The sequence below is a fragment of the Equus asinus genome, chromosome 10 (genome assembly GCF_041296235.1).
Source record: "Equus asinus isolate D_3611 breed Donkey chromosome 10, EquAss-T2T_v2, whole genome shotgun sequence".
Classification (NCBI taxonomy): domain Eukaryota; kingdom Metazoa; phylum Chordata; class Mammalia; order Perissodactyla; family Equidae; genus Equus; species Equus asinus.
The window spans coordinates 54715557-54734763 of NC_091799.1; the positions used below are offsets into that span (position 1 = coordinate 54715557).

The window sequence follows — 19207 nt, forward strand, 5'->3', positions numbered from 1 at the left end:
CCGGACGGGACCACCCCAGGGGGAGAGGTCTCGGGGGTGCGGGGCAGGGGTCCCTCGGGAAGAGGCGTGGCCGGTGCCAGGGGGCGGGGCGGGGCGGGGCTGGGTCCTGGGGGGCGGGGCGAGGGCCGAGGGGCTCAGAAGCGCTTGTCCTTCACCAGGCCGTTCCTCAGCGGCTTCCTGCGGACCAGAACCCGGCGCAGGTCAGCCTGGGGACCCCACGCCCCTGCGGCCCCACATCTCTTTCCCAGCCAGGCGCCGGCTTCGCGCGCTCCCTGCCCACACGGCCGTAAGACTCCGCGGCGCGCTTGGTGGGCACGTCGTCCCCGCTCCTCCCCACAGTTAAACCCTGCTCTCCCCTCCCGCCATCCTTCCCGGACAGCCGCTGGAAGGCAAACCTACCAGCCTCCGCCTGACTTAACCTCGCCGCCTCGACCACGGTAAACCTGCACTTTATCCTCCTCCCTTCCCAGGGAGGCGGAGCTGGCCAGAGTCCCCGCCACTCCGACCTGGGCAGGCTCCCCCCGGCTCCAGTGACCCTGGGCGGCTCAGAGCCCAACCAGGAAAGGCTTCCTTGCTCCTGTCATTCGCCATCCACTACCCTCTGTCCACACTGCCACAGCCCAACTTCCCTTCCATGTTCTTAAAACAGGTTATCTGATGTTTAAAACTAATCAATACACTAAGTGTCCAGCTTCAGATCCCAGAGAAAGACCCCTAACTTCTAAACACTGCGCGTGGTTTGCACACTTGAAACTGTCTATCAAGATGTCTTCTCCTGCACCTCAGTTTCCCCCAAGTGCAACACAGCTCGAGGTCTCGCCTGTGCAACTGCTGCTCTCCGGAAGCTCCATTTTCCCTGCTGGTCGCTGGGGTTCCCACTGGGAGGAGCCCCGAGCTCCGGGGTCTGCCTATGCCCCCCTACAGGACCCGGTGGGAGTTTCTGCCCCTGCCTTTGCTACTGCTGGGGCTGCATGCTGTGTAACCTGCTGGCCCGCTGGACCTGAGACAGCATCTCACTGCCGCCAGCTGGTCATGGCCATGGCCAATCCTGTTCCCAGTTACGGGCAGTCTTCGTGCCTTTGCACATGCTCTGACAGTCTCTTTGCAGAAGTGGGTTCTACAGTCTAGTTTATATGTAGATGTATTACGTTTTTTGAGCCAGTAATATATTCTCATAATGTAGACATCAGAAAGCACAGAACACTCCGTGCACCCAGCACTCCGGGGACCCCCCCCCCCCCCAGTTCTTGCCTCATGCAGACCCCCGCACATGGGCGCCTTGCCGTCCCTGCAGCCCTCGGTGCTGTGGAGCACTAGCTCAGAGGCCCTTTCATGTAAGAACCTAACGACTTTCCTGGAGAAGATGGTCTCGGTCACTTTAACTGGCTCTCCCCTTGGGCTGGAACCTCTGGCTGTCCCTTCCTGGGAGGACACCTCCATCCCCTGCACACTTTTCTCGGGTCACTGATCTTTCTCTCGCTGCCAAGAGCAGGAGCCCTTTATCTGTGAGGTCACAGATCAGCCCCACGTGGACCTCCCATCTGTCCTTCTATCTCCGGCTCTGCCTGATGGTCCTTTGGGTGGAGCAGCGGTGGGCTTCCCAGCTTTGCGCATCTTCTCGTAGTGTAATTGATCTCCCACTTCAGTTCTGGTCTGAGTTCCGGCTTTTTTTTTTAAGATTTTATTTTCCCTTTTTCTCCCCAAAGTCCCCTGGTACATAGTTGTGTATTTTCAGTTGTGGGTCCTTCTAGTTGTGGCATGTGCGACACCACCTCAGCGTGGCTTGATGAGCGGTGCCATGTCTGCACCCAGGATCCGAACCGGCGAAACCCTGGGCTGCCGAAGTGGAGCGCACGAACTTAACCACTCGGCGGTGGCCGGCCCCCTAAACGGCTTCTACTTCTGCATCGACGCTTTGATCCATTGGGAGTTTGCCCTGGAGGCTGAGAGCAAATAATGACACACGGGCGCTCTTTTCTCCAGCTGGCTGCCCTGGTGATCTTTATCACTTGCTGAAGTTGGAGGGACTCAGCTGGGCTCCGGCGCTGTCTGAATTCCTACGCTTTTATAGTAAGTTCCATACCTTCAGGGATCGGCACCCCCCGCTCTGTGCCTTTTATCAGAGCTTTCCTGATGACTCTGGTTGGTTTTTGTGCACGAGCTCCCAAGGGCCTGCCCCCCAAAACAGTCTTCGTATTCGGGGACAGCGAGGGTGGCCTCTCTCTGATACTAGGTTCGCACAGTGCACGCTGTGGGGAAGAGAATCGGTGAGAGGGAGGCTGGGGGGAGACAAGGGCAAGCAGCCACTCGGGTGTATTCTGGATGTTTCCTCGAGGATACGGAGAAGAGGGGGCTCCGGGTGTATTCTGGATGTTTCCTCGAGGATACGGAGGGGAGGGGGCTCCCTAGGGTTTTGGAAGGTTTCCACCCTGAGTTGCCATCACTTCTGATGGGCCAATGTTCAGGAGAGGCAGCTTGGGGTGGGGAGGGGTTGATTTTGGATATTTTAGAAGATGCTTGGAATGTCAAGCAGATGCTGGAGACAGAGGATGGAGCTCAGAGGAGCACTGTGAGCTGGGAGAGAAATTTGGGAGTCGGTGGGATGAAGTGAAAGGGCCCTGGGGGAGGGGAGGCCAGAGAGGGAGAAAGAATGCACCAGAATCAGGGCAAAGAGGGGGTTGTGGGACATGGGGGCAGAGGCAGAGTGGTGGGCGTGTAAGGGGCTTCGGGTTGGGTGCGGGCTTTCTTTTGGGGGTGATGAAAATGTTCTAAAACTGACTGTGGGGATGGCTGGAGAATTCCATTAAAGGACTAAAAACACTGAATTCTACATGGTAAGTGGGCAAGTTGTATGGTGTGTGGATTCTATCTCGATAAAACTGTTACTAGAAAAACAGATGGAGAGGTGACCCGGGTTTAGTGCCAAGAAGGGCTGGGTGGAGCCGGACAGAAGTGGTCTCGGGGCGGGAAGAGGAGGGCAGGAGGGGAGGAGGGTTCGAGAAGGGAGGGAGGAGCTGTGCTGTGGGAAGGGAAGCAGGCCGAAGGCCGAGGGCAGCCTCTCTCCTTGACCAGAATGGCTTGGAGCAGGCAAGAGCGTGCGCATCCCTGGCCCAGGACGGTGGCCTCAGAGGGAGATGGACTGTCCAGGGAAGCAGCCGGCCAGCCAGTGTGAGGGTAGAGGTCCTCATCTGGCCACTCCTGCTTTCTTGGGGACACGGAGGTCAGGTCATGGGTTGAGGGGACGATGGTGAGGGCAATTGGCGACTGAGGAGAGGGGTGAGTCCGGGGAGATCGGGCACGCTGGCACTGGTGGGCACCGCTGTGGACGCTGTGGCCCCTGTTGGCGCAGCAGCAAGGGCTGCACGTGCAGGTCACTGCTCTTCAGACACAGCAGAGCGGCCGCAAGTGCGGTGGAGGTGGAAGTGGGCGTACGAAGTGGGGGTGTCATCCGACAGGTCAGCTGAGGGCCCCTCGATGGCCAGTAGACCCAGCAGCACTCTGAGAGGATGATGGGGCCTTCAGCCAGAGGTGCCGGGTCATGAGCAGGGTTTGAGGACCACCAGCCCAGGGGACTGGCGGTGCCAGTCCAGGAGGGTGGTCTGCCAGATGACCGGGGCCCCGTGGAGGGGATCAGAAGAGAGAACCAGCCGGGGTGGGGGGGGCGGTGAAGGATGAGGGGTCCAGGAGGTGAGAGCCCGGGGAAGCAGGAATGAAGGCGGGGTGGGTTGGGGAAGGGGTCAGCCCCACGATTTGTCTCGACTCCTGAATTACTTCAAAGCCGCTCTCATCAGTTTTCTTAGCATTTTCAAACCTAACTGAACTTTTGTCTACACGGTCTGTGTGATCCCGGTTCTGAGCAACGGAGGCTTCCCTTGGGGCTGGGCTTGGTCAATTCTGAGAAACGCTCCTGTGCATAAACTGCAGCCGCGTCCCCTCTGCTTCTGAGCTGCTGCGCCTCCCATGGCCCCAGCGCCCTGCGGGTTAGGGCTGCGTCGTGCGGAATGTTCCAGATCAAGACTTACACCTGGATTTCTCGTCCTGTCCTTTTACTGGCAACTTTTACATACCCTGGAGTTGAAGTCTGTTCATCAGTATAGAGATGTATTTTAAAAAGCCCGATCTCGAGGCTGTCATGCTTATTCCACGTGTGCTTGTTTGAATGCCTCACATTTGAGAGTCTATCTTCTTATTTATCCTCTTATCCTGCTATTTTGCATTTATTTTGGGTTTTTCTCCTGTTTCATTCTCCCTCTAACGCCCTAATAGTGTTAACATAAGTATTTAATACAGCCTAAAGGTAACACCAGCCTCCTGTAAAATGCAAAACCCCAGCCCCATTTTGATAATATTTAATAATTCAGTTCTCATTTTTTTCTCTCTCAAATTAGGCATTTAAACGTTTTTACCTACACGCGTGTCCATTTCTCTCTGAGCTGCCTCCTGGGGGAGCTTCCTGTTTCCTGAAGCAGCGCAGAGGAGGTCTGCGGGTGGTGATCTTGCTTAGTTTCCGTTCCTGAGGGTGTCCTGTCTCTGGGAAACGGAATGGAATCCCCACTGCTGGTCGCTTCCTTCCCTCACTGGAGCTGCCTTCTCACACCACACCCTCCAGCGTGCTCGCGGCTGTCCATCTGCCATCACTGTGCGGGCCATCTCTTCTGTTCTGGGGCTCTTTCACACTTCCACTACGATGTGTTGAGGGCACGGACGCCTTTTTATTCATCCTGCTTATGATTTCTGTCCTGTCACTTTCTGGAAAATCCTCTTGTGATCTTGTGTCTCCCTCCTTGTCTCCTATTAGAACTCAGCTAGACCAGATAATTCCTAGAATTCTAGCTTTCAGGTTTTCCATCTGCTTACGCTGCATTCTGGGTAATTTCTTCACAGCTTTCAATTGACTGATCCTCTCTCCAGCTGTTTCTAATCTTTTGAGCCTTATCTTCTCTAGTCAGTTGAAAGGCGGTCCCTGAAAAGCTATGTTCACGTCCTAACCTGGGGAACCTGTGGATGTGAAGGTGACTTTCATTGGGAAAAGGGCCTTCGAAGATGTAATTAAGTGAAAGAATTCGGGGTGAGATCATACTGGATTTAGGGTGGGCCCTAAATCCAATGACAAATGTCCTTCAGAGAGAGAAAAGCCAGAGAGAAGAGAAAGCCACGTGAAGATGGAAGATGGAGATTGTGGTGATGCGGCCGCAAGCAAGGACGCCTGGAGCCCCCAGAAGCTGGAAGAACGAGGAAGGGCCTCCCCTGAGCCTCTGGAGGGAGAGGCCCTGCGACGACTGGATTTCAGATTTCTGGCCTCCAGACTGTGAGAAACTACATTTCTATTGTTTGAAGCCCCCCAGTTTGTGGTCCTTTGTCACAGGGGCCCCAGAAACTAATGTAACATCCAGTGCCATTTTTGATGGTCTCTCATGCCTTTTACTTTTTTAATGAGCTTTTTATTTTAGAATAATTTTAGATTTGCAGAAGCATTGCAAAGATAGTACAGAGCTTCCCTGAATGTTAAAATCTTACATTTCCACATCTGTACGTCTGTCACAGCTATGGAACTAACGCTGGGACACTGCCATCAACTCAACTGTAGACCCCAGCTAGATTTCACCAGGTCTTCCGTGGTGTCCTTTTGCTGGTGCAGGATCTCACACTGCATTCGGTCATCACGTCTCCTCATCTGCTCTGATCTGGGACAGCTCCTCACTCTTGCCTCATTTCCATGGCCTGGTGGCTTCAAGGCGCCCTGACCAGCTCTGTTGTAGGACGTGCACACATTGCTTTTTAGCCCATCCCACTTCACACCCAAGCGTGCGAACTCTAGCCATCCTTGGGGACTCAAGTTCTGCTAGTGGTGCCCACAGAGTTGACCATGGCAGCATGTCTCCTGGTACGCCCTGTCATTTGCATGCGGAGTTCACGTTTTGCCATCCTAGTGGAAGAGCTGGCAGGGTGCCAGCCCCCAAACCCACGTTCTGGCCCATTTTCAGGAGACAGAACAGGGAGCAGCACCGGGTGGGCCGGGGGCCCTGGCCTGCCCTTTGCCGTGGGATTTGCAGTTACAAGTACATCTTCATCAGGAGTTCATCATTTTACAGCAGGAAGATCCTTCAGATTTTTAGATTTGGCCAAGCAAGTGCCTCCCCTCCCCTGCCTCTGGAGTTCTCTTTAGCCACCGCTCCTTCTGGAAGCCTCTGAGGATTGGTCTGGTCAGACTCTTTGGTGAGACCTCACCAATGTCTCTGCAGAATTCCTGACTCACATTCCCTGGACAGTGATGATCCAACAGCCCCCAAACTAGACTCCCAAACTGCGCCGCCAGCGCACACAGCCCTGCTGGAGCCAGAAGTCTGGGTCGTCTTTGATTCATTTATTTCTGTTTCACCTACATCCAAAGCAAGTCTGGTTGGTTCTACAACAGAGTTGGGATCTGACCACCAGGGTGACCTCACCTGCTGCCCAGCCCTCTCATGTGTCCCCGCTCACCTGCTGGACCCCTCTCCACTCTGGGCACTGGCTTTTTGGCCTCAGCACACCCTGCCTGCAGTCCCACTTGGCAGGTGCAAAGTGCTTCTGTTTCTTTGACCCCGCCTCCAGAGCCCTCTGAGTCCCACCCTCCACTCTAGCCACACCCTCGTTCTCCACTCCCCTTCTCACGTCTCTCAAAGAGACTTTTAAATCTCTGCTTCGCTCATCCTCCTTGCCACCCATTCCAACTCACCTCATTGGGCTCTGAGCCTAATGCTTCCCAAAGCCACCTTTCCCAGGGTGGTCACTGGTGACGCCCCAGAGGCCCAATCCAAGGGTCCACTCGGTCAGCACCCTGAGGGCCTGCAGCAGCCTCCCACCTGGCTCCTGCTCAGACACCACTCAGGATGCTTCTGGGGTGCACACACTCTACACCCTACACCCTGCTCGTCGCCCAAACCTGCCTCCATTCACCCCTGGGGCCCCTCCAGGCCGGGGCTGTGGATGCCATCTCGCTCACATCCCAGGGCTGGTGAGTCCCGAGTGCCCTACCTCCAGGACGCTCGACAAAGCCCCTTTCCCCCTCCTTTCCGAGGACTCCCACCTGAGCTGGACTGCATTTGAGCCCCTAGCCCCATCTCCTTCTTGGCTGACCAGTGAGCTGCCCTGCTGGACCTCGACGCCAGGGGGCATCAGCACGGGCAGAGCGTGGGCTCTGGACCACCTGTGGCATTCCTCATCCCCCTTTCCTCTGCCACTCACTCAGGTTACCATCTGGTCTGGCCAATGGCTGTTCCTCACCACCCACTGAGCTCTCCGCTCACCTGCTCTGGCCACACCAGCCACTCAGCTTGGCCCTCAGTGCTCCCACCACCACGACCCTGCCTCTCGGCCTCACCCCAGCCCTGTCTACCCCATGCCTGGCTGGCCTTACAGCATCTAACTCTGTCGCCATATCATCCACGTCTTCATTACAGTCTCTGTTTTGGACGTTAGGCTCCAGTGGGCCGCGTCTGCTGCCATGTCCCCGGGGCCCGCCCACAGAAGGTGTGCTCAGAGGGGCAGACGCGGCTTAAAGGAACAAACCCAGGGCAGTGGCCCCTCCACACTCACTCAGCTTTGCTGGGCTTGGGGCTTGGGGCCTCTGCCGCGTCGTATTCCCTCACGTCCTTCAGCTCACGCACCTGGCCCGTCAGCACTTTGGCAGCAAAAGCCACGATGTACTGTGGGAGGGGAAGGCACGGGTGAGAAAAGAGCCCTTCCCCACTGCGCCACCCTCCTGACGGCCCCGTGCTCCGGCCAGAGGCCCTCTGCACCTGCTTGCTGTTCCTTGCTGCCAGCATGCCCTTCCCGGGCTGTGCCTGAGACCACCCTCCTGACGGCCCGGGATGGGAGCCAGGATGGGTCTGCTGGCTGAGGAGCAGCGCAGACGGCTGACTCACCAGGAACCAGTAGAGGTTCATGGCGGTGAGCAGCAGCAGGAGCGCGTTGAAGAAGAAGTAGAAGGGGATGTCAGGCACCGAGCGCAGGCTGCAGTGGCAAGTGGCGTACAAGACCTTGAGCGGGAACCAGTAGAGGCGGAACCAGAACCTGCAGGGGGAGGGGGGGTTGGGGGAGGCTGAGGGGGAGAGGGGGAGGGCGGCCCTACCAGGTCCCAGTTTTCTGACCCATGTGGACTCATCCACCTGTCCCTGCACATCCTCACCTATCCCTGAGTCCCTGCACCATACTCGTCCACCCCTGCTCATCTGTCTCCATTTCTGCTGTGTCCTACTCAACTCCCCTTCTTCCCCACTTGGGCCTCACCGGCCCTGCTGGGCCCCGCCCACCCACCAGGACCCACCTCCGTCCTGCCTGGCCCCCCCCTCCCACAGGCCCCGCCCCTCCCACAGGGCCCCCCCCCCCCCCCGCCTTCCCCCCCCCCCAGGCCCTGCCTCCTTCCTGCCCTCTCACCAGCTGAGGCTGAAGCTGAGGCAGCCCAGGTCCGCCGCCAGGGCATGCAGCCGATGGTAGGAGCCTCCGCGAGACTTGAAGTAGACATTGAGCTTGGTGAACTCCAGCTGCACGTCACTGATGTCATGTAGGAAAAGCACGAGGATGCCCACGTTATGGTACCTGGGCAGGGCAGTAGGAGAGGAGAGGAAGGCCGATTACACTGAGGACCACCCCCTGCTCTGAGGCTCCCGGACACAAGCCCCTGGGCCGTACCTCCAGGCTTCCCATGGGTTCCTTCAGAGCCATCCTCCCTGGCCTACTCGTCCTGCCCATCCCCCCCACCGGGCCAGGTCAGGGACAGCACCCAGGCCACCCAGCACCCTCACACTCCCTGTCTCACTGCCCCCAGGTGAACCAGGAGCCTCCCTGAAAGTGCCTTGTCTGGTCCCTCTTCATCTCCATGACCTCTGACCCTCCATGACCCCCAGCCCTCATAGTCCTGGGCCATTCTATGTCCACACTCCAACAAGTTCATCCCTCACATTGAACATCACTGACACTCCCAGGTTTATACGTTTACCCTGAATGTGGCTGTAAGCTGCAGACTTGTCTGGGAACCACTGGGTCCCCACTAGGGTTTAAAGAGCCTGAAGGCTGCCCCCAGCCCTCCCCAGGCTCCACCTTACAGCTGCTCGGACCAAGGGGTCTGAACTCAGCCTGGACATGGCTGCGCACCTGTCACCATGTCTCCATCCCCACTCTGTCCTCCTAAAAGCTCGTGCTCCTGCCTCAGGCCCTTTGCACATGGTGTTCCCATCACCCCACCATGACCCTCCCCAGTGTTCACAGAGCCCTCCCTCACCTCCTTTCAGTCTGTGCTCCCCTGTCGCCCAGACCACCCCATCTAAGCCTCACCGCCTTGCCAGTCCTCATCTTCCCAAGTGATTCTTCTCCACAGTTATCACCTTCAAACACATTTCTAGTTCTTTGCTTTTTTTTTTTCCTGGTTTTATCATCTGATTCTACTCTCTACAGCAGTGCTAACAGGATTTTCTAGAATGATGGGAATGTTCTAAACCTGTGCTATCCAATATGCGAGCCCCTAGCCACGTGTGGCCACTGGGAAGCTGAAATGTGGCTAGTGTGGCTGAGGAACAGAATGTGTGATTTTATTTAAGTTTCATTAAAGTTGAAATAGAGACCTGTGGCCAGCAGCTACTGTACTGGAGCGGGCAGCAGAGCGGCTACTTCAACAACAATAGAACATGAGCTGTTCACGTCATTTTATTTTACTTATTTTTTTTGAGGAAGATTAGCCCTGAGCTAACTGCTGCCAATCCTCCTCTTTTTGCTGAGGAAGACTGGCCTTGAGCTAACATCCGTGCCCATCTTCCTCTACTTTATATGTGGGACGGCTGCCACAACATGGCGTGCCAAGTGGTGCCATGTCCGGACCCAGGATCTGAACCAGTGAACCCCGGGCTGCTGAAGCAGAACTGTGAACTTAACTGCTGTGCCACCGGGCCAGCCTCTGTTCACGTCATTTCAGATCGTCTATCAGCCACATTAAAAAAAAGTAGGGAAGAGGTAAAATTAGTTTTAATAATGTATTTTAATAGTCAGTACATCCAAAATACTGTCATTTCTACAAGTAATCAATGTAACAAAGGGACTGGTGAGACATTGCCACTCTCCTCTGCCTCTGGAACTGGGGTGGATTTCACACATGTGGCAGGTCGTGGTTTGGACAGGTTCCGTCTGAAGCACTCAGTAGCCACTTGTGGTGACCACAGTGTCCTCTAGAACAACAGGGTTTGTCTGTTGTGTTCATGGCTGTACCCCTAGCAGTACCTGCCACGTGACCCGACTGAGGGTGCCATCCAGGTAGTGTGCAGGGGGTGGGTGGGGCGGGGGCGAAGTGGTGACTCTGCACCTGTTTTACCTCGTCCCTTCGGAGTCTCCCTCTGGAACCCTCCCCCATGGCAGCCCAGGCATTAGCCTCTGCCCCGTGCCAGCCTCCCACCAGTGCCCACACAGTGCCCTCCACCCTCCGGGACTTACCGGAAGGCATATGAGGAGATGATGAGGACCAAGGTGACCACATGGTGGACAAGCATGACCACTGAGTCCTTGCGCCAGGCATCCATGTACAGCGTGGCGTAGATGGAATGGCCATAGAAGCTGCCCTGCAGCAGGTAGGCGGCTGCGATGTCCCGCGGCACCGCCATGCCTGGCACCCAATCTGAGGAAAGCCGGACGGCGCTGTCAGGCACCCGCAGGGCCTCTGGGACCCCGAGCGACCCCACACACCCCCTCAAGCCAGGCATGCTCCTCTGCAGGCCAGGGCACGCCCTGTGTCTCTGCAGGTGTACTGCCTGCTGGTTTTCCATTCCCTTCTCTACCCAGTATCTTTAATGAACAGGTGTTACTTTTTAGACATAGTTCTAGATTTACAGAAAAAGGGATCTTTCCCCTGAAATCACTCCCTTGCAGGATTTCCAACTCTGTACCAGCTCCCCTTCCGTCTTTTGTTACCCTGTCCTGCACCTCCCAGCAAATCCCCAACCTGACGGAGGCTACCGCTGGCCTCACCATCACACCGGAGAAGCCGAGGCAGGAATGAGACCTTAGTGTGGCTCTCTCACCCACCAAGTGGGCCCTGGCTCCCTGCCCCTCCTCCTCCAGCCTCCCCATTCCTCCTGACACCTGTGCCCATCCTTCCCAGCGACAGTGACCCCCGAGCTCTCCCCGCCACCCCCACCTCCTCTCCTCAGCCGATCCCCAAGGGCCAAGGGCTCTGCCTGCATTGATCTGGAACTCCCTGGATTGTGCCCCGTTCTCTAGCCACTCCCTCTCTGCCTACCCCTCAAAACAGCCTCCCTGGGCTCCATCCAGGGCCTCCTGTCCCCACCCCCTGCCTCAGTGACCTGGAGCAGATCCTCATGTCCACCTGGAGCCTGAGACACCTCCTGTGCCCCCACCTCAGCGACACTCTTCATCTGTGCCAGGCTCCTCCTGCGGCCGGGATTCACCCAGACCCCCGTCCGAGGGCCTACCTTGGGCCCACACCTCTGCTCATGGCCCCCCACCCCGGGCCAGGCCCCATCGTCTCTCACTCAGCACTGTCCCAGCAACTCCGGCCTCAGAGTCTGTTCCCGCCTGTCCCCTCTCCCCACGGTGGCCTTGATGGCTGTGAATACACAGACCCCACGACCCAGCAATTCCATGCCTAGGTATGTGCCCAAGAGAAGTGAAAACAGGGACTCACAGAGGTACTTGCACATGTGCGTTCACAGCAGCACTAGTCACAACTGCCAAGAGGGGAACAGTCCAGATGCCCATCAATGGACGAACAAAATGTGGTCCATCCACACAGTGGAATATTACTCAGCCACAAAAAGCACTGAAGCCCTGACACGCGCTACAACGTGGATGAACAGCGAAAACTTCACGCTGAGTGAGGGAAGCCAGACACAAAAGGCCACATGGTGTATCACGATATTTATACAAAACATCCAGAACAGGCAGATCCACAGAGACAGATAGTGTGTTAGTGGTTGTCAGGGGCTGGGGGGGGCAGGGGGGTAGGGAGTGACTGCTAATGGGGACAGGATTTGTTTTCAGGGCGATGACAACGTTCTGGAACTAGATGAAGGTGATGTTGCACAACAGTGTGAATGTGCTGAATGCCACTGAATTGTTCATTTCAAGTGGTTCATTTTCTTAAGTTGTGGTAAAAATATATATAACACAAACTTTACCATCTTAACCATTTTTAAGTTCAGTGGCATTAAGTACATTCACATTGTCGTGCAACCATCACCATCACCCATCTCCAGAATCCTTTTCACCTGGAGTAGTGCACCCTCTGTCCCATTGAACACTAACCCCCCGCCCCTGGCGCCCTCCATCCGACGCTCTGCCTCTGTGACTGTGACGCCTCCAGGGGCCTCACATACGATGTCTTTCTGTGACTAAGATGGTTAATTATATATTATGTAAATTTCACCTAGCAAAAAAACGGAAAACTGCTCAGAGATCAGATCTCACACCCCCCTACTTTAACATGTTCAGGGACTCCCCAAAGCTTGACAGCAAAACTCACACTCCTGGCTGGGCCCTCACCCCAAGTTGCATCCTCAGCCATGTGGAAACGCTGGAGCCGGGAGGGAGGGCCTCCACCCACCCACCTGCCAGATGCCTCTGTCCCTCTTCAGTCCACGGCACCCAGAAGGAAGGCACCCAGAGGCGCCTTGAGGCACAGAGTCAGCTGTGGAAACAGGACACTGGCTTTTCTATCCATGGCACTGGCAAGACTGAGACAGTGGGCAAGCGCCCCTCTCCAGCCTCAGGCCCCAGATCTAAGGTAGGGGAGAGGGGGGCATATAATTCACCATGCAGCCTATGCCTGCACCCCCCACATGCTGGGGGCCTCCAACCTCCTCTCCACACACATCCGACCTGCTGCTCTGGATGCCCATGTCACCCCACGGCACCCTCTCCTCGACCTCCTGCATCAGCCCCCTGGACGTTCAACAGCCAGTGTCTAGTCTCCCCCAAGGTTGGCCCCGGGCCCCTCACACCCTGGCATCATCCCCTCCCTCTCTCTCACACCTACTTCGGGTTTGTCATGAATCCTATCAGCTCTGCCTTCAAAACTTTTCTCAAATCAGACACTTCTCTCCCCCATTTGGCCCCCTTCCAGATCACCTGTGTCGGCCAGGGTCCTGTCCATGTCCCTCCTTTGCTCACAGCCCCTTGTTGCCCCCCAGCCCTCCTCACCCCCTGCCTTGGCCCGGTAGCCTCATCGCTGCTCCTGGTTCCCCAGGGAGAGCAATGTCCAACAGCAGCCTTTGTACCTCCTATCTGCTCCAGGCTCTTCCAGATTCCCACTCAAAAGTTACACTGCACCCCATAGAAAATGCCCCCCTTCCCACCTCCCAGACACCCCATTTCCCCTCTCCTCTCCCCACCCAAGTTTTTACATCAGCACTTATCGCTGTGAACAGATTTCATATTTCACTGCCTGCTGCCCTGAGACGTTGGGGGGGGGTTTGCTCTGACTTGTTCACTGCTTCTGTCAGCACAGTGCCTGGTATGCAGTAGGTGCTCAATAAATGTGCATGCAAAGCGGCAGCTAACTTGCAAGCATGTTATTGTAGCATAGTTTAGAAGAAGCCAGAGGCAACTCCATGCCCAAAACCTCGATGAGAGAGTCCGATTATGGTTCATTCACACAAAGGGTAACTGAAGGACAGACCCTCCCCTCTTGGGACTCACCATGTGGGAAATGCCCATGTGCTCCGTGAGAAACGTGGCCACGTGGGTGGCATGGTCCCAGGAAGACAGACAGGTGCCTAGTAAACCCAGTGTTGTCATCAGGACCCCACAACACAGGGCCTCTGTGCCTGGCTCTCCAACAGGAGCACAGGGCTAGGTGCCACCAGAGGCCTCCCAGGCTTTTCACTCACACAGCAGGAAACACACCCACATGCATGCGCAACACACGGCTGGGCAGCCGGCACAGGAAGAGGAAGAGGGAAGCCTGCCTCCCAGCGCAGACCAGGTTTTCTATACCAGTCTGCCCAGTGGTGATAGAGGAAATGTAGTCACCTTCCTGCTTGCCCCTCCAGAGCTCAGGCCTGGATGACCCCCACTTCTAATTATCAAGGGATGCAGCCACTTTTCATCATCTTTAGCTCCTCACCAAGCGTGTCCAAGTCACACTGGTCCCTCGCCTCCCCCCTAGGCCCTGCTACCCTCCTCACCCAAGACTCATCTATAGATGTCTCCAAATGGCAGCCAGAGGAAGCTTTTTATAACCCACAGACCCATCTCATTTAGAGGGAAACTCAAACTCCTGCCATGCTCCTTTCATCCTCATGCATCAAGCTTGTGCCTGCCCCGGGGCTGCTGCACATGCTGTTCCTGACATCTGGAACACCCGCCTGGGCCCATACAAAGGGTCACCTCTTCCAGGACGCCTCCCTGAGCCCTAATAGGGCCAGGTGCCACCTTCCCTGCCTCCAGGGCCCCTTGACTGCCCTTGTCTTGGGGCAGACACCCAGCACAGGATGAGCGATGTGTGTCTGGCTCCTCTATGTGCCCTTCTCTGTGTTTAGAACAGAACCTCCCCCACTCCATCCTGGCAAGGCCCCTACCGTAGAAGACGGAGGGTGGGTCGTGAAAAAAAGGGTAGTCGGTGCCGAAAAGCAGGTAGGCACTGTAGCTCCAGGCGCCCAGGTAGAAGAGAAACTTCCAGGCGCTTTCAGGCATCTTGGCGGCATCTCTAGGCTGGAGGCGGCACCACTTGGCCAGGGGCTACAGGTGAGAAGGTGGGTGGCCATCAGCGCTGGGGGCCAAGGGTCACTCCACCAGGGTGGGGAAACCAAGGCCCAGGGACTCCCCAGGCCGGGCAGCATTGGGGAGAGCCAGGCCCTGGTACCCACAGCCATCTCGAGCGTAACCAGAGCCCACGTGAGCCTGCCAAGGCTAAACTTAGTGCCCAGCTGTCCAGTGGTGGTGTGGGGAGGGGAGTGATGGGGGACCTGAGGGGAACATGAAGTCAGGCTGTGAGGGCGAGGAGGGGGCACGGGGGTGAAAATCAAAGGAGACCAAAGGGGTCAGCCCAGGAGAGTTGGGAGGCTTGGGGGTCACAGGAGGAGCTGAGGGTGTGACAGCAAGGAGGGGGGATCAAAGAGAAGACGTGGAGGGGGCTGCAGGATGAAGTGGGGAAGAGAACATGGAGGGGAATCTGGGGCAAATGGGGAGCTGGAACCCCAAGTGATCCCCATGGGGGAGAAACTTGAGAGGAAGGAGGCACCTCGGAAGAGGAATTTGGGGAGACCAAGGAGGACCAGGGGGCTGGGGAGGATGGTGTGGACATGTGGGGGGACAAAGGAGGAGAGAATGGGAGTAGAGGAAGAAGTGGGGACAGGGAACAGATGCCACAGTGAGACAGGGGGCTTCTAGGGACATCAGGGAGGACACGAAGGAAGTGCGGGCCTGCAATGGTGAGGAGCAGAGGGATCTGAGGGGCCCAAGTCCCTAGGGTCCTGGGGGTGGGGCTCCAGCGCTGCCAGCCAAGCCTTGCCCCTTCCCTCCGCAGAAGAGGCTGAGGAGGCCAGAGCACCAGAAGTTGCCATGGAGACAGCCAGAGCCAGCTCCAGTAACCCCTAGCAACCAAGCAGCTGCCAAGAAGATGAGCTTTGGAGGCCCAGGCAGCCCCTCCGCCCATTTCTTCGGAAGGGTGAGCCTTGAATTGGGGCAAGAGCCCCACCCGGGGTTCAGAAGGAGGGATGGGGCAAAAACCCGACCTCTGGGGATTCCAAAAGAGAGGGGGCACATGAATTTGCTGTCCCCTACGCAGCTCCCTCAGGAACATGAGGAGGGAGCCCACTCTACCCTGGTAATCGCAGTGACATTCCCCTCCTGAGCTCTAGCCCTCACCCTCCTGGAAAATGGGAGGTGGGGGAGCAATAAAGCTGGATTGGGACCAGGGCTGACCTACAGAGGGACCCTTGTCATGCCTGTCTCCCCTTCCCTGGAGCAGGATGGTAGCCAGGATCTCTCCCCCATGTGGGTGACATGGGGATGGGGGTGGGGACAATGGCAGCCAGGCAACATCACATCCCCGACTGAACAAGGGCCAGCCTCTTCCCGGCCAACAGAGAAAGGCCCCTTTGTTGGTGCTGGGCGCTCTGTCCCTGCACCCCCTGCCACCTCCAGCCAGACTGGGGCGGCGTGACACCAGTCCGTCTGTCCACGGGGGAGTCGCAGCCAAGCTAGGAGCCCAAACGCTCTCCCAGCAGCTCCCATAGCAGCTCCCACAGCAGACCCCTCCCCAAGGATGGGAGGGAGGCCGGGCGCCAATGTCATCGTCACTCTCCAGCTGGGGCGGTGGCCTCCCCAGGCTCGCTGGAAACCGGGCAATTCGGTCGCAGCCCCTTGGAGGCAGCACAGTCCAGCTCCGAAGACCCAGGTCGTGCCACTTCTCTAGGGCTGCGACCACTGGCGTGGCCAGGGAGCCCAGGCCTTTGCCTCCCTTGGTCGGAGGGTGGCGCTGACTCCAGACAGCCTCGAGGCAGCGACCCGGCAGCTCCCGCCTCTTCCGGATAGCAGCGGACAGCCGGCCCCGCCGCCGCCTGGACCCGGGTCCCTCACCAGTTCTGAGCGCGTCCGGCATGGCCCAGATGCGCAAGGCGCAGGGGGCCCCTGTGCGCCGAACCCTCTCCGCCTGCGTCCCCTGCTCCTCCGTCCCCGGCTCTGCCCTCAGGAAAGGGTGCGGGGCGGTCCGGGCCCTCCAACTGCCCAGGGCTCCCTTGTCCCGCATTGACAGGAATGGGTCAGCCCCAGTTCCCTCACATCTCGAACACTCTACCCGTGTCGGGGTCCCCACTTCCTGAGTTTCCACCAGTCCGGCCACACCCCCGCATCCACCCCCACCCCGCACTGACCGAACGCAGCGCGCGCCGGCCCAGGATTCCGCGTCCGAGCTCCTCCAGCACGAGGCCCCCCACCTTCCAGTGACCCCAGCCCTCAGAGACAGAGCGGCCCGGGGGCCCCGTCCTGGAGCCCCCTAACATCCCAGCCCGCCAGCCCAGGGCCCCCACGTCCCGGACCCCAGCAGCACTGACCCGAAAGAGGCGCGCAGTGGCCGCCGCGCGCAGCGCCGTCCAGCCGAGCGCGCAGAGCGCCAGCAGCAGCAGCTCAGGCGGCGCCAGGTGCGCGTGCTCAGCCAGGCCGCGGCGCGCCAGTCCCCAGCCGCAGTCCGCGCAGCCCCGCGCCGCCGCCAGCGCGCTGCCCCAGCCGCGCTGCACAAGCTGGGCATAGCTCGGCATGGGCTCCGGCCCCGACGCGGTCCCCGCTGCCGCCATGCCGCCCGCTCGCCGGCCGTCCCCACCGCCTGCGCCCGCCCGCGGTGGCCTCCGGAGCCGCGCGCCCCGCGTCACGCGCCGCAGCTGGGCCGGGGGCGCGCCGGCCGGAGCGCGGGGGACGGAGGGGCGGGGCCGGTGCAAGCTCCGCCCTGGCGGGGACGCGGGGCCTGGGCGCGGTGTCCGCGACCGGGGGCCACGAGGGTGCAAGGTCTCCCGCAGGCAGCGGCGGGGATCACGGGCGGATAAGTCCTGGCGTTGCCTCGCCGCGTCCTGGCGGTGGGCCTGCGCTCTGGCCCATTCTCCAGCGGAAGAAACGGAGGCGCGGAGCAGCGGGGCACAGAGTTCGCCCAGCGCCTGCTGGGCCTGGACGCGAACAGGCCTGAAGCAACCCGGTGTCCTCATCCCCTCTCCCCGCCCCAGAGGGCCCGTGCTCACCCCAGGCTCCCCCACCCCATCACGCTGTGTCCGCGACGTGGGGCACGGTGGGCACCAGCAGGCAGTGCCCTCGACTGGCGACTCCTTCCTTCCCTGGCCCTCCAGGATGCCTCTCCCTTCCTGTTCCACCCTGGGACCTCACTACTCCCTGGTCCAAGCCACCTGCTGCTTTCCATGACCCTGAGGCCCTGGCAGGCCTGCTCTGTAGCAGGTTAACACAGGCCTTCAGGGAGGCCAAGGGAGTGGGTACCCACGTGGGGGAGACTCAGAGGCTGGATCAAGGTCACAACTTCATTGGGACCACCCCTGGTGATTTTCCACCCTCCACTGACCAGGCTCTGTGCCTGAAGCCCCTAACGGCCATCACTGAAGGCACACTTGTTGGGGACATTACCTTGCCTGGCACGGATAGCCCTCATCCCAGCCCCCAGGACTCCTCCACCCCTGTGCCCCTTTTCCCCCTACCTAGGACATCATCCTGTGTAGCCTTTGAGGCGCAGAGTGCAGGAATCAGCGCGGGCCCTGCAGGAGCTGAGCTGGGTCCCATAGGGCCGCCAGCCTGACCTGACCTTCAGGTACAGAGGTGAAAACAAGAAGTGGGGCCAAAGAGGGCCCCATCTCTCCTCCTCCTCTTCACTCCTCGTCCAGTCCTGCAGCACATCCAGTTGGCCCCACCTTCAAATGGTCCTGAATCCAGCCATGTCTCTGTACCCGCACAGCCTCATGTGGCCCTGGGCCAGCCTCATGCCTCCTGCATGGTGTCCTGGTTTCCTCCTCATCCCACAGAGGCCGGAGGGAGCCTGCCAGTCCCTCCTCTGCTCACAGCCTTCCAGGGCTCCCAGCGCTCACTAAGCCCAGCTCCTCACTGGGACTCACCACCTGCCCTCACACCCTCCTCTCTCCATCTTGGTCCCTCTGTTTCAGCCCACACTGGCCACCTCACTGTTCCTCCAACACTCCAGGCATGGTCCTGCCTCAGGGCCTTTGCACTGGCCATTCCCTATGCCTGGAATGCTCTTCCCCCAAGTACTGGTAGGGTTCCTCCATCACCAACTTCAGACTTTACCTACTAATGTCACTTGCTCAGAGTGCCTCCTTGACCTCCCCATTATTCTTCTCCTTGGCATTTGTCACCATCTGTTCTGCTATCCCTCCTACTCATTCTTGAATGTGCTCTCTGTGGGCAGCAGTTCATCCATCCCATCGGATGACTAATACATTGGTCAGCCTGGCAGGGAGGGGGAGTCTCAGGGGTCCCAGGCTGGCTGGACGTGCCTGGATAGGTCTGGCCAGGACTGTGGGGCAGCCCTGGACCTTCTCAACCACCATCTGGGCCCTCCCACCCAGGCACTATCTGATCACCCTGACACCCATCAGTAACTAGAGAGGCACCCCCGCCCACCAGCTCTAGCCCAGGCTCAAGTTTCATTTTGGCAGGGCACAAACAGGAGGCCACCAATGAGTGGGTGTAGGGTAGGAATGGAAAGTGGCTCCTAGTG

At 58.4% G+C, this 19207-nt stretch overlaps 1 protein-coding gene across 4 annotated transcripts; it reads right to left on the reverse strand.

Annotated features, from left to right (window-relative positions):
- Positions 1-2: 2 nt before the first annotated feature.
- CERS1 (ceramide synthase 1) lies at positions 3-17676 on the reverse strand. 4 transcript variants are annotated; one of them, XM_044773247.2, is made up of 7 exons: positions 17034-17663; positions 14559-14718; positions 10459-10639; positions 8416-8577; positions 7779-8052; positions 7576-7685; positions 3-177 (listed from the first exon to the last, which is right to left on the reverse strand). In XM_044773247.2, exons 1-7 carry the CDS (start codon positions 17271-17273, stop codon positions 135-137), a joined length of 1170 nt encoding a protein of 389 aa, XP_044629182.1. In that variant the 5' UTR covers positions 17274-17663; the 3' UTR covers positions 3-134. The 4 variants fall into 4 exon arrangements, with proteins under 4 accessions (XP_044629182.1, XP_044629185.1, XP_070375596.1 ...); XM_044773250.2 differs by having other exon boundaries at positions 7905-8052; positions 17034-17649; XM_070519495.1 differs by lacking the exons at positions 3-177; positions 7576-7685; positions 7779-8052; positions 8416-8577 and adding exons at positions 9999-10196; positions 13678-13754 and having other exon boundaries at positions 17034-17676.
- Between the last annotated feature and the right edge of the window lie 1531 nt (positions 17677-19207).